General features: G+C 35.9%; 1 protein-coding gene across 4 annotated transcripts in view; it reads right to left on the minus strand.

Annotated features, from left to right (window-relative positions):
- Positions 1–13,243, minus strand: part of LOC131683828 (ras-specific guanine nucleotide-releasing factor 2-like) — a 542,029-nt gene that overhangs the window by 465,390 nt on the left and 63,396 nt on the right. For all 4 annotated transcript variants that reach the window (XM_058966164.1, XM_058966166.1, XM_058966165.1 and 1 more), the window contains exons 3-4: positions 9,092–9,160; positions 6,157–6,324 (exon numbers count right to left, since the gene is read on the minus strand). In XM_058966164.1, the coding sequence (XP_058822147.1) occupies positions 6,157–6,324; positions 9,092–9,160 (237 nt within the window). The remainder of the gene's footprint in view (positions 1–6,156; positions 6,325–9,091; positions 9,161–13,243) is intronic.

Consider the following 13,243-nt stretch of genomic DNA (forward strand, 5'->3'; position numbering starts at 1 on the left):
TTCAGAATAACAGTCACATCGGTTTCTCGGAGATGGCTAGACCGATTCGACTAAACTTGGCCTCAAATGAAAGGTATTGCGTCCCCGTAAATGGCTATTTAATTTCATCCCGATCCGACTTCCGGTTCCGGAGTTACAGGTTGTGGCGTGCGATCACATAGCAAATTGTGATTCAAACCGATACTCCGATGAAAGCAAAAAAGGTAAAAATTTCGCTAAAATGTCTCTCAAACAACTTAAATTTGCTGTTCTAGGTCACCGACGGCCAACCAAACTTTCGTTGACTACATTGACCACCATAAACGGTTCCGGAAGTGCCCGGGAAAAGCGGCCATCTTTCAAAATTTACGAACTCACATCAGTTTCCCGGAAATGGTTGGGCCGATTTTCACAAACTTAGTCCCAAATGATAGCTATAATATCCCCATAGATGTCTATAAAATTTCGTACGGATCGCTTATATGGTTCCGGAAATATAGACTAAACCGTCCGGTCACATATGAAATTCCCATATAAGCCGGAACTCAATTTTTTTTTTTCAAAGGGGGGACCTCATGAAATTTCAGAAATCGAATTCGTATTTTTGATGCCCAACATCTTTAAAATGCATGAAACGTCGAGATTTTATGTTATCTCGAAAATTTTTTTTTATAAAAATCGACTTTTTGGGACTTTGCCGATTTTGCACCTTTTTTTTTAGTTCAATATTACCGTGGCTGTTTTTTCTTTTTCAAAATTTTAGAACTCGAATAATGATATATTTTCCTGTATATAGTTGTCATGTGATGTATAATAATAAAATGTAATATATGCATTTAAAAGCTTTTAATGAATATAAACAACGCACACATTCTCGTGATTCATGATTGAGAAAGGCACAATTGCACCGCTAGGTGGATTAAAATAGGTTTTTGCTATTGAAATTGACAAAATGATAGTATCGCCCCTTTGGCGATTGTTTACGTTTTCGGTCCCACCTATAAGAATTGAAGTATCGCCCTTACGTTTTTTTACAATAACTACCGTTCTACACCACCGATTTCGTCCGTGTTTTTTTCAATAGCGATCATTGTTACTATTTACAGCTGGTATCAGCTTGATAATCCTAAAAAATGCGAAAATAACAGTTTCGCCTCTAAACTGCTATCAAAAAAAGTATCGCCCTGTTTGTTTGCATGGAGCGTGGAGAGCGAAACTTTAAATAAACAAACAAAAATACAGTTTCGCCGTTGTATTTTTTGCTGTAGTTTAAGAAAGCAATATCGTAGAATCAAAATTTTTAGGTTAATTTGTTGCGTTTCAAATCCGTCATTCGCATGTATGAAAAAATCCTTATGTTTACATTTGTCAGTATCGCCCTTTTCACAAAAAAGCGTTGAAATGAAATCGCAGCTCCTGATATCACGCTATCTCTGAAGTGCATGCGTGCATAGTTCCAAATTTTACTTCGACATCGACTTTTTCTAAAGGTGACTTCCCAGTAGTATCCTTGATTTGAATTATTATCGCTAATCCTAATGCCAAAGAACAAATAAAAACCTCTCGAAAACGAACCGTTTGGGAAAATCATCATCATTACTGGAATTTTTATTTTCACGAATCTTTTTGATAACCTTCCGTCACTCGCGTTAATGCACTGGGTGCACAGAGCTCTGAAAATCTAGCGAAATCGTCTTAGGGCACTAAATATTAATTTCTATTCCATAATTTTCAGTTCAGCAATTCAAGAGATCGTGCTCATCGCAAGCCATGAAAAATAGACTACGTTGTGAAGCGATGGTCCCTATTTATTAAAAAATCACGGTTAAATAAAAAATAAAACTATTAAAAAAATCAAATAGTTTATAATTTTCACAAACTTATTAGGAAAAATTGTTTAATAAGCTTTCGTAATATTGTGTAGGAAAAAAGCTGAAAATTTCAGTATTTTCTCTATCTGCAACATATAAACCCTTAAGTATACCAATTAATTGGTATACGAATTGGAATAGGTTCGCCAAATTTTGGAAGAAGTCTATAAAATAACCCCTTGAAAACTACCTAAAAATTGTTGTAGTTCGATGCAATAAAAAAATCTCCAAAAAAGAAATGTACCTATTAATGTGAAACACAATGAATAAAACATACCATAAAGACCCATTTTTATCAGGCTCATGGCGTATTTTAGGCTGACAAAATGGGGACATTGACTAAAGCGGGCAATTTTTTTTATTTATAATAAACTGAAGCTGTTAAAATATTCTTCCCGTTCCTTGATGTAGTCTGATAACTATGTCTGATTATGATGAATTTTTCATTTTTGCATATTTCCATCTTCATGATAAGGAAAACATGCTCAAGAAAGGATTTACTCGAATTCAGTCTAGTTCATCTGCTAGAGCCCATCAAACATATGTTCATATTTGGCTGATAAAATCGGGGTTTCAATGTATTATAATAGATATTCAGTAGTCGAAGAAGTTTCTTGTGAACGAGTGTAGAACGACTTTGTTTCTACTTACTTGAAGTCAGCGACGTACCCAGTAATTCGGTTTGGTGGGAGTTTGGTGAAAATCGATCATATTGTCCAAACGGCATAATTCTGAAACCGCAATTTTTGAAGTTTTAAAATTATGCAAAGTTAATTTTTCAGAAAATAGTAACAGAGTTCGGGTCTTTAGCGAATTTGTTGAGACTTTTTTGTAGTCATGAATATTAGCCTGAGAAAATTCACCATAAATACTTCATGGACGATATACCGTCAAAATTATTTTATCAAATGATGCGCTGTTTAACGTTTGTAAAACTCATCGAAGATACTAAACCTCCGAAATTGGCGGTTTCAAAATGATGTTATCTTGACCTTAAATTACTGCTTTTAAACATTTGACCTATACATATAATTGGTCATACAACAAAAATCAAATGCTCATCAAAATCGATCAGAACCTGCTAGAATCGAATGGAAATCGTCTTTTTTCATAAATTTCTCTCTACATTCGGAAAGTGTTATCCTCGTTATTAATCATATTACGTTTTCTTCTCAACTCGACGCATTCCTAAAAAAAACTGTCTTAATCCACCTAGTGGTGCAATTGTGCTTGTCTCATTTGTCCAGACTACGATTCCATGGCTGGTTATGTTCAATACAATGGTGGAAATGAATATTACATGTTCAGTACGATTTGCACATACATACAATGGATCGACAGCCACGATCTTGAGATACTATGCGATACTGAAACATCGCTTGAAACCAGCGGCGGATCATGGAGAAAGATCCGGGAGGTCCAGGTCCTGCCGAAAATTTTCAACTTGTTAAGAAATTTTAAACTAGTTTTAATTTTAAAGTAGCAACCCCTCACTGCATACTCCCTCCGGGCCGGTATGATTGTCGATTTTTAGAGTGATTGCATAACCTTTCTATATGAAAAAGGCAAAAATGTACCAAAGTCCAAAGAAGTCAATTTTTGTCAATCATCTCAATGTTTCATGCATTTTAAAGTCATTTGGCATCAAAAATACAAATTTGATTTTGAAAATTTTTCATTTCAGTTTATATCAGAATTTGCTATGTGATTGCACTCTTCAACTCGTAACTCCGGAATCGGAAGTCCAATCAATCCAATCAAAATTCAATAGCAGCCGATGGGAAGGTTGTACCTTTCATTTGAGACTAACTTTGTGCAAATCGGTCCAGCCATCTCTGAGAAACAGAGGTCACATTTTATTTCCACATGCACACATACACACACATACATACACACACAGACATTTTCCGATCTCGACGATCTCAGTCGATTGGCATATGACACTCGGCTCTTCGGGTCGGGATTAGATTGACGAATTTTAGAGTGAATGAGAAAGGCAAAAACATTTTTAGCAAATGTTGAAAGTTATGCATTTTTTTGGTGAGCAGTTCTGTTTCATAGACATTAAATCAATTTTAACTTCGCTTCCTATTAAATAAAGACCCTTATTACAGTACATTTCTACAAAAACGAGCTCAATTTGAAAATAAATTTGAGGATTATGATTGATTACAGAACTCTGGAGCAACCAAAAGTTCGGATAATACCAAAAAGTACTCCTTAATGTTCATGTTAAGTTCTTAGTTATCATCCAAGCTTTTATTAGGAATTTAGAAACAGATTAAACCGCTATTAGAAATTGTACTGTTCGGAAATCTCTTTCTTATATGAACTTTTGATTGAATTGCTTTAGTAAAACAACCCCGCTATCCGAAATCACCCTGCGGAAACGTCCACGAGAACGATCGCAGGAAAATGTAAAATGAAAAAAATGCTTTTTTTGTTTTAATAAAAATAAATATTTATTTTTTGTTTGCCACCCCCTTCAGAAAAAAAAATTGTACTTGGACATAATTTTTAAAAAAGATTTGTAGTGGCCTTAGTAAATGAGAAATAATGGTTTTGTCAATTATACGAAGTTAGCGATCTCAATATAAAAGCAGATATAGAGAGTATCACCTATACCCGTGTTGCTGTTACTGTCTCCAGACTCTGAACTAAACTGGCAACTCTGTCTTCTTGATATGTGGTCTTTGCTGTTATCCCATATTATGCGGGAAATCTTCAATAAACAGACTTACATTGCTTTGAGAAATTACTGAATGTATGGTCCAGCCTGATATTTTCTTGTTCGTTTTCTATTGTGACCTGTGTTCAGCGAGTAGTATGGATCAACGAGCTTTTTTCTCTTTCAATCATTTTCCTTTTAATAAGAAAAAACAGGATTTTCAATCCAACGTTGCAATGAAATCCGTCGTTTATTACAATGATTCGAACTGTCTATTCATTCAAATATAGAGTTTTGAATTTAAGCCAATTGTATTTTACCAGGCAGGATATGATCAGGGAGAAGGAGTATTCTAGATTAAATTAGCTCTCTCCTAGAGCGAGAAAAAAATATAAAAGGCACGAATACATTTCATATTAATCAACATCTTGAAAATGTAATAACTATAAACACTCATAGTAATAGACTCGCGGATGTGAAAACCGCAAAACTGGCAACTAGAAAAACAAGCATGGACAATTGGCATCACCCAAAAATGTTCAAGCTCGAACGTGCTCGACTGTATTAGATCTTCTGTTTTTATCAAAATAATTATTCAAGTGGTTCAATATATGACTCAAAAGAGAAGTTATACGTTTGATACTGAGCAACAAGAAAGTAAGAAGAGAAATAAAATAACTCATTTCTACAAAAACACAAAGTTGAAGAAAAAGAGCAAAAAATGCTTTTTATGGAGTTATAGTGAACATAATAAATATCTTTCAAAATAACATCGTAAAATACTAATACGAACATGAAAAGTGAACCCTAATGTGAATATCAAAATACATTTTTTTAAATAAAATCGCAATACTTGTTCTGCTGGTTTGCATTGCATGACGTCATGCTCATTTGGCTCCAGATTTTGACAGTTTGTTTGGCTCGATAAAAGTACCTTCGCTGGTCTATTACTATGAGTGTCTATAGTAATAATATCGAATAAATTTAGTCAACCCCTTTCCACACCTCCTTGTTCATAAAATATCATTGAGGCTTGAGCGCCGGAGGAATCTGAAAATATGTTTTTTTCTGCTAAGAGTCGGACTTTGTAAACATTGAAATTTATACTGTTCATCTAAACCCAACATTTTTTGAAAGTCCTTGTTAGTCGACTTCTTAATCAATAGGCCCCGCGCACAACTAAAAACTAAAAAAAAATAATAACTTTCGCGGGTGATTTTTATCGATTTATATCTTTCTACGAAGTTGTAAACAATGAGATTATTCATCAGATTCTCACTTTTAGTATATTTTAACGTCCATAGTACCGATTAGTGGCAAAAGAGCGAATTAGTTTTAATAAAACACTTAAGTTTTCAAACGAAAAACTTTAAAATAAAAAGTTATTCTAGACCCCCCGACCGATTATTTTGCCCTTAATTTCAAATTACAGAAAAAAGCCTATTCTTTTATATCCTGAAGTTTTACAGATGCCGATTTTTTTTAATAAAGTTGTTCGACAAAGACACCGTTAGTTCTTTGTCGTTTTCTCAGAAAAATGTACAATATGAAAGTATTAAAATAACCTTGAAATTATGACACACTTATCATGGTCTAAATCTATTAGATTTATTTTGTACTACTGACAGAATGACATACCTGTAGTTTTTCCTCCTTTGTGGCTTTTGAGCCCTGTCCGCCACCACTGCCGATTGGCGGACCGGACAACGAGGGGGCTGAAACAAGCCGTTCGCAGTAGCAGCCTTCCAGAAAGATCAGCCCGGAAGGTCTACTCGATTGTTCCGATTCATAATAAAACAGCAGATTCTGGTGAAGAGAGAACAATATTTTTCAATTTTCAATTCCAGCGGATCAAACGACCCACATTCAGCAGAAGTTTTTAATTACGTATTCTGGTAAAGGGCCATCCACACCACGTGAACTATTTGAGGGAGGGTAAAGGGTGCGATAAAGGTCACGCATATCCATGGAGATCCAGGGATACAAATTGTCCACGTGGACCAGCGTTTCACAATTTCCTTCAAATTTGCCAAAGAGTGTGCCGAGCAGCATATCAAGTGCAGGAATTTCTATACTTAATGATAACATCGTTAGCAGCTGTCACACAACATCAGTGCTACTATGTTTTAATTGCCGTAAGATTCAACTGTATCGATTTTGTTGGTTATTTTCGACAAATTTAAGACTAAAGGCCGATTTGTTCACCCTCGCCAGGTTTAAACGTATTGGTGAAGCTGGTTTAAAAGTTAAGCGCGGGTGAAGAAGTCGGCCCAAAGAAAAACGACAGCAATGCAATTGAAAGACGGGTAGGTATTCTAGAGTGAATTAGTTTTAAACTTACCGAGAACTATGACTAGGTGGGCTCATATGGGCACGATCGAAAGGAAATGTGAAGAATCCTTTGCTTTCTGCTGGTAGAGGTTGGGCTTTCCACCCAAGTCTACCGCATGGTCGTTAATAGAACACAACTCATCATAATGTTTTACCGCCGACGGTGGCGTCTATATAACTCTGCCTAGTCCTAGTTTTCCGTTCTAAGTTTTTAACTGATTCGCTCTATAATACCTTTCCGTCTTTCAATTTAAATGCTTTCGTTTCACTTAATCTGGAATTTGCCGAAAATAGCCAACAAAATCGATACAGTGCAAAATCGGTGAGGAAATTAATTATCAAGCAAAACTTTCAGCTCCCAGAAACACTAGATTCAATCTGATGTATCGTTGTCAAATCCCACTTGTTTTGGATTTGAAAGCATGTCGTTGACATTACATGAGTCAATTGAACACGTCGTAGTTTACGCAAATTATAATGAATGCAAAACTCGTCCTTTTGGCATTAAGATGTTTTTACAAAAGTCTAAAAAAGTAGACTCGCGGACAATTTTCATTTTGTTCTCAAGGTTTCGTCAATATACGTTTTATCTGAAATGGGCAATCCTTTTCATGATAATACTCCACAAAAGCATTGAAACAGTTCACATGGATATTTTGAGGAATGGGTAGGGGTACAGAAATTGTCCACGCTTGTTCGCGGAGGGAGAGGAGGGGGTCAAAAACGAAAGTTTTTTGATCCACGTGGTATATAAATGGCCTTTAATATGTAGGTTAGACTGGTTCAATTTTTGACTGTTAGCTCCACCAGGCTCTACTGATTCCTTTTATGACCCTTAGTAATTGTGCAAATTTTGGTACCGATCGGTTGTGTCTATGGACCCTCCAAAAAAGTTTATATGGTAATTTGTATGGAGAATCGGTTAAAATTGAAAATAAATTTTAAAAAAATCACATCATCAACCAATTCATGAGAACACTATACATTTCCAAATGTATTTTTCTACTGAACACATTCGTGGAACATTGCAAGTTTGTGAAAATTCGCTGAGAAACGTAGAAACAGCATGACTTCAAAACAAGTGGATTTTATTGCTAATCATAGCAACCCTGTTTGAATAGCTCAATCGTTATACAAGTTTAAACTAGGTTTACCACACGTATATGGCACCGCTATACCGTTTGTATTGAACTGAAGTAAGTCAACATCTCTGCGGGCACACAAATTATGGGTCCACTGACAGTTCGGATTGTTCTGCTCGTTTTACTGCAGGCTCGATCCGCACTAGGTAGAAACGATACGGCGTGACGCGATCATTAGATGTTTGTAATCGAGGTAAAATATTAGACAATAAATTAGAGAAAAGTGTTGTTTTCAACATGTTGATGACTGATAAGTAATTTACATCATGATTCATCAATAATAAAACGATTTCGAACATCGCTAAGTCGTGTCGCATGGAATTGATTCTGTCGATTGTGGATCGACCTTAAATCGACGTTTTAGATCTTGGTTTGAAAAACATAGCGGCGTAGCAGATACCTGGCTTACCACTCACCGCTCCCGTATTGAGTTCTACAAGATGACGACACGAATGAACTCATGATGAATGAAGTTCATGTTTGACAATTCACGGTGGTTTGTTTACTTTGTCAGTTGCGTGAGTACTGCAACGGGTACTCATCTGTCACATTCGAACTCACGTAACTCCCATGTAAACAAACCACCGAGAATTGTCAAACGATGTTCATCCAGCTCATTTTGTGGGGTTATGTCGGTTGATGTAAAACCTAATTGCAGATGCAGCTATTCAAACAGGGTTGCTTCGATTAATCATAAAATCCACTTGTTTTGAAGTCAAACTGCTTCTTTAGTTAATAACTTTTCTCGGCTAATTTTCACAAACTTACAATGTTCCACAAATGTGTTCAGTAGAAAAATACCTTTCGAAATGTATAGTGTTCTCATGAATTGGTTGATGAGGTGATTTTTTAAGAATTTATTTTCAATTTTACCCGATTTTCCATACAAATTTCCATATAAACTTTGAAATTTTTGGAGGGCCCGTAGACACAACCGATCGGTACCAAAATTTGCACAATTACTAAGGGCCATAAAAGGGATCAGTAGAGCCTGGTGGAGCTAAAAGTCAAAAATTGAACCAGTCTAATGTAGGTAGGTAATTAACATTCGCATGCACGGGATATTTTAGATGTAGTAACTTTAAAAGGAGAAAACACACCTGGTAAAGCACAAACCACCGCAACTGCCATTTGTTGTTGTCTGCCGTTCGTTTGTGTAAATGTCCGTGCTGAAAAAGAGAAAGAGAAAAAAATAGTGATTAAAATTTGGGTTCTACAAAGATACTTAACAACCGGGAAAAATAAATAAATAAATTTCCCGCGTTGTGTCCAAAATCAATCAATCAAAATTACACTCCGTTAAATGCCATCTTCAATTAAAAAAAAGTTACATTTTACGTCATCCATTACCAGGTTTTCTTAAAGAGCCTTTGTTCGAAAGGTACAATTGATGTGTTCCGATTTTGAAGAAACTTTCAGCGTTTGTTTGCGCATATGTGGGTTGGACGTTGGTTGGATTGCGACATGAACGGGAGATGTGAGTATTGAAAATTAGTCTGAAGAAATAGGTGGAAATTTAACATCTCTCTAACTCTGCGTAACTTGATTGAATTCCATTCTATCTAGTTTTTCTGAAAGAGCTTTATTATAGGTAAAAAATAAGGTACAGGAGAGGGGGTTACAGTTAAACACATTTGAGCGTCCGAAAATAAAAGTCGCAAGGGCAGATTATGCTTCGTAAAACCCGTTTCAAATATATTAGGATATAAGAAACCGGATATAAACTTCATGTTTAAAATCGAACAGGCACTCTCGTTTATAAAAGTCGGACAAAAAAACTTTCCGATTCTTACAAAGAAATTTTTTATCCGACTTTTAATCTTGAACATCATAATATAAGGATGCTCCTACGTATGATTTATTTATTTTAACCAAATTTTATACTGATGGTTTACCTTGCCATGAGTGAGAATTTTTATATCGATTCTTATGCTGAAAGACATTGTCCGATTTTTACGCTTGAGGTTTATTTCCGATTTTTATATTCTAATATGTTTGAAACGGGTTTTACGAAGCATGCTATATCCTTGCGACTTTTATTTTCGATCGCTCAATATTTTTTCACGATTTATTTGTGATGAGAAGACATGTTATTTGTGTAGGCGAAAGTCATACATAGTTCCACTATGTTGTTAGCACATTTTTTTTTCAAGCTGGCAAAATTCACGAGAAATAACTTTTTACATTTCTTACAAAAGAAATGTGTAGGATACGTTCAAGCTTTGAAAATGTCTTTCGAGTAATTTGAAAACAGCTGTCTCAGTCTTGTAGAGCAAAACAATGGTTGTTTATTGTCCGACGTTTCAGCCTTGTGGTGTTGAACTTTTTCAAAGGAAACATAGGTTTTGAAAAAAAAAAACCAACACCACAAGGCCGAAACGTCGGGCAGTAAACAACCATCGTTTTGCTCTACAAGACTGAGATAGCCGTTGAGCTTGAGCTTGTGCGACCACCCCTGTCTGCTACTTCGTTATCGACCTAGACTAGCTGAAGCTGTGCAGTTCCTGATAATCCTAATCAATGATTGAATTAATGATCAATAATGGCACCGGCCAGGCCCGAACGTAGATCGCGAAAGGAAAAGGAGGGAATGTCAGTCCGATACTTGCTAATATACCACTGCGCGCTGCACAAGTATCACGGAAGGAGGAAACATTTGTTAGTAAACTTACTGTGAGAAGATATTATCTAATGTAGTAACTAAGTATATTTTTATTAACCCTTTCATGTCCAACTTTTTTCTAGTGCATGTGGGATTTCAAAACTATTTTTCCTTAAAAAAGGTGGGGCCAAGAAACACAAAAAGCCGTTTTTCATAAAGATAGGCACTTCCCTCGCAGTGCTAGAAGCTGCTCAATTTTTACCTTCCAATGCTCAATAAAATTCTTCTAGAATATTTACAACAGTCAAATTGCATGGAAAACGTAGCCAGAGCTACTTTAAATTGATAAGTTTTATCAGTTTTTAATAATATTGCGCCATAACGAAGCTATATGAAAAATTCATTTTACGTCGTCAACTTAAACTGTCCCTGGCAGCACTGCTCCATTGGAATCCAATCAGACTAACTGCAATAACTTCATTTCTAGAGCCGATCCTTGTAACTGTTTGTACTCAAATGAAAGGCAATAGTCACATTTATAAGCCTTACTTGTTTTTGTGAGCAAATCTTGCCTCAATCAAAAGTTATAGCTGTTTAAAAACGTTGTTGTCCACAAACAACATGGGCATGAATGGGTTAATCAAGAATCCTATCGAAAAAGGTTTATGTCATTAAACAAATATTCCATTATTACTTATTTTTTTTCTTATTTAGTTCTGAGGAAAGATCAAGTGACTACCCCGTTAACGTTCAAATGTTTGAGCCCTTCGCGACCATCCACGGGACCTACACGCGCGATCTCTCAAACATGATAACAGCTCGGTGATCAGGTGAACGTCTCAGCGCTTATAAATTTTCAAACCCTATCTCAAGCGTGAACCTAACAACTCCCGCGCTCGCACGATCATGAATCGGTCACTTCCGGAAGTTTCTATCTTTGATATCAGCAGACTAGGTCCATGCCTACAATTAAACGATTTAAAAAAAAAGAAAGCTCTCATATCTACTGAACAAAACGTTCCATGGTGACATGACCGGGAACTTTAGTGATATGAAAGATCTTACTTTCTTCTAGCATCTAAACCGTACACCGAAAATTAGGTGTCAGATTCATGGTTCGCGCGCGATCTTCCAAGAACACACGCGAAAGACATACGGTTATAAAATCGAATTTATATACACGAAGTTACATACATGTTAGCGCACGCAACATACAAACGCACACGCGATTAAACACTTTAGCGTAGAAATGCTCGAGCCCTTTGTGATGATACACGCGATCGCAAAATCTCTACGCCCGCACATATCTGAACCGTAAAATGAATATCACATTCAGAATCACGGCCCACTGCAATTAACCTTAAGCAGTGATTTAGTGGGCAACGTTGCCTGTCTCATCTGCAATTGTAGTGTGTGATTCCCTTCCGAGAACCTAGCTCTACAACTCCAGTAGGGCAACTCTCGAAAAAATGAATTTTAAAACATTTCAGTTCCACAAAATTGTTATCATCATAGAAACACACCATTTTTTTAACCGAATAATTTGATATATCGAACAGTTCTTGCGTTATTCTCATTTTTTGTTTTAAAAAGGCCAACCTTGTGTTCTCCCCTAGGTTGAGGGGTTTGACGGTATTGCAAACATCATCAAGCATATTGCGTGCATCAATGCTAAAGAACATCCGACAGACAATTGTTTTAAGACGGTTATTGCATTATGCCTCGATAGTAATGCATCGAGGAGACCGAGAGAGCTTATGGGCCTTTTTTATGTGTAAAGTTGTTTCATGCACCTGCTCAAACAAATGACCACTGGTCTGTGCTCGCTAGCGCGACCGACTCGCGGTTCGAAGTAAATTGATTTTTGCTGTGGGCCGTGTTTGCAAACATTATTCCACAGCATAATGGCGGGGTTGTTGGACACGGCTCGCAGTGGAGGTCATTGTGTGTCAATTTATCGGTAGACTTCGTCATCGTGCTAATTATTTAAAAAAATTGTAAAGGTAGAAGCCTATTAGTGTTAATTATTTATTGTGCTCATTTGAAAGTTTACATTAAGGTTTGTTATGAATATAAACCAAACTCGTTACTGATACTTTTTGCATGTATCAAGCAACTGGCAGTTGGGAAATTGTATTCTGAGATGATTATGACTTTCATTGGTTTAATTTTCGATACAAATACATTGAAAAAAAAATTCAGTTTGGACAAGGAAAAGATTTTTTTTCGTATAACTTTTTTTCCTTGAAAGCGCCCAACTTGAATTTTTGATGGTAGGTAGGGAACATAATTACCTATCTTGGAACAAATTTTTATCCAAATCAAAGATGGGTTTTTTTAGTAAATCGACTTTAAATTCTTAAGATCGATTTTTTAGAGCAGGAGTCGATGAAGAATTTTTTCAATATTTTTATTAAAAAATTTGACTAATTTTGTAAAAATCACTTCTACAACATTTTTTGCAGGATTTGTAATTTTTAGACTATAGCCATTTGAAAAAAATGATGAAAAAAGTTTGACCCTTTTCAAAAGACAGTCTAGATCATTTTTGGAAAAAACAAAGTACGCAAAGTGGCTTTTTGTGACAAAGTGTTCATGTACAGAAAGTATCATTAAAATCTGAGAGGATGCTACGTTTGTTCGAGTTGGC

This window comes from Topomyia yanbarensis, chromosome 2, assembly GCF_030247195.1.
Source record: "Topomyia yanbarensis strain Yona2022 chromosome 2, ASM3024719v1, whole genome shotgun sequence".
NCBI lineage: Eukaryota > Metazoa > Arthropoda > Insecta > Diptera > Culicidae > Topomyia > Topomyia yanbarensis.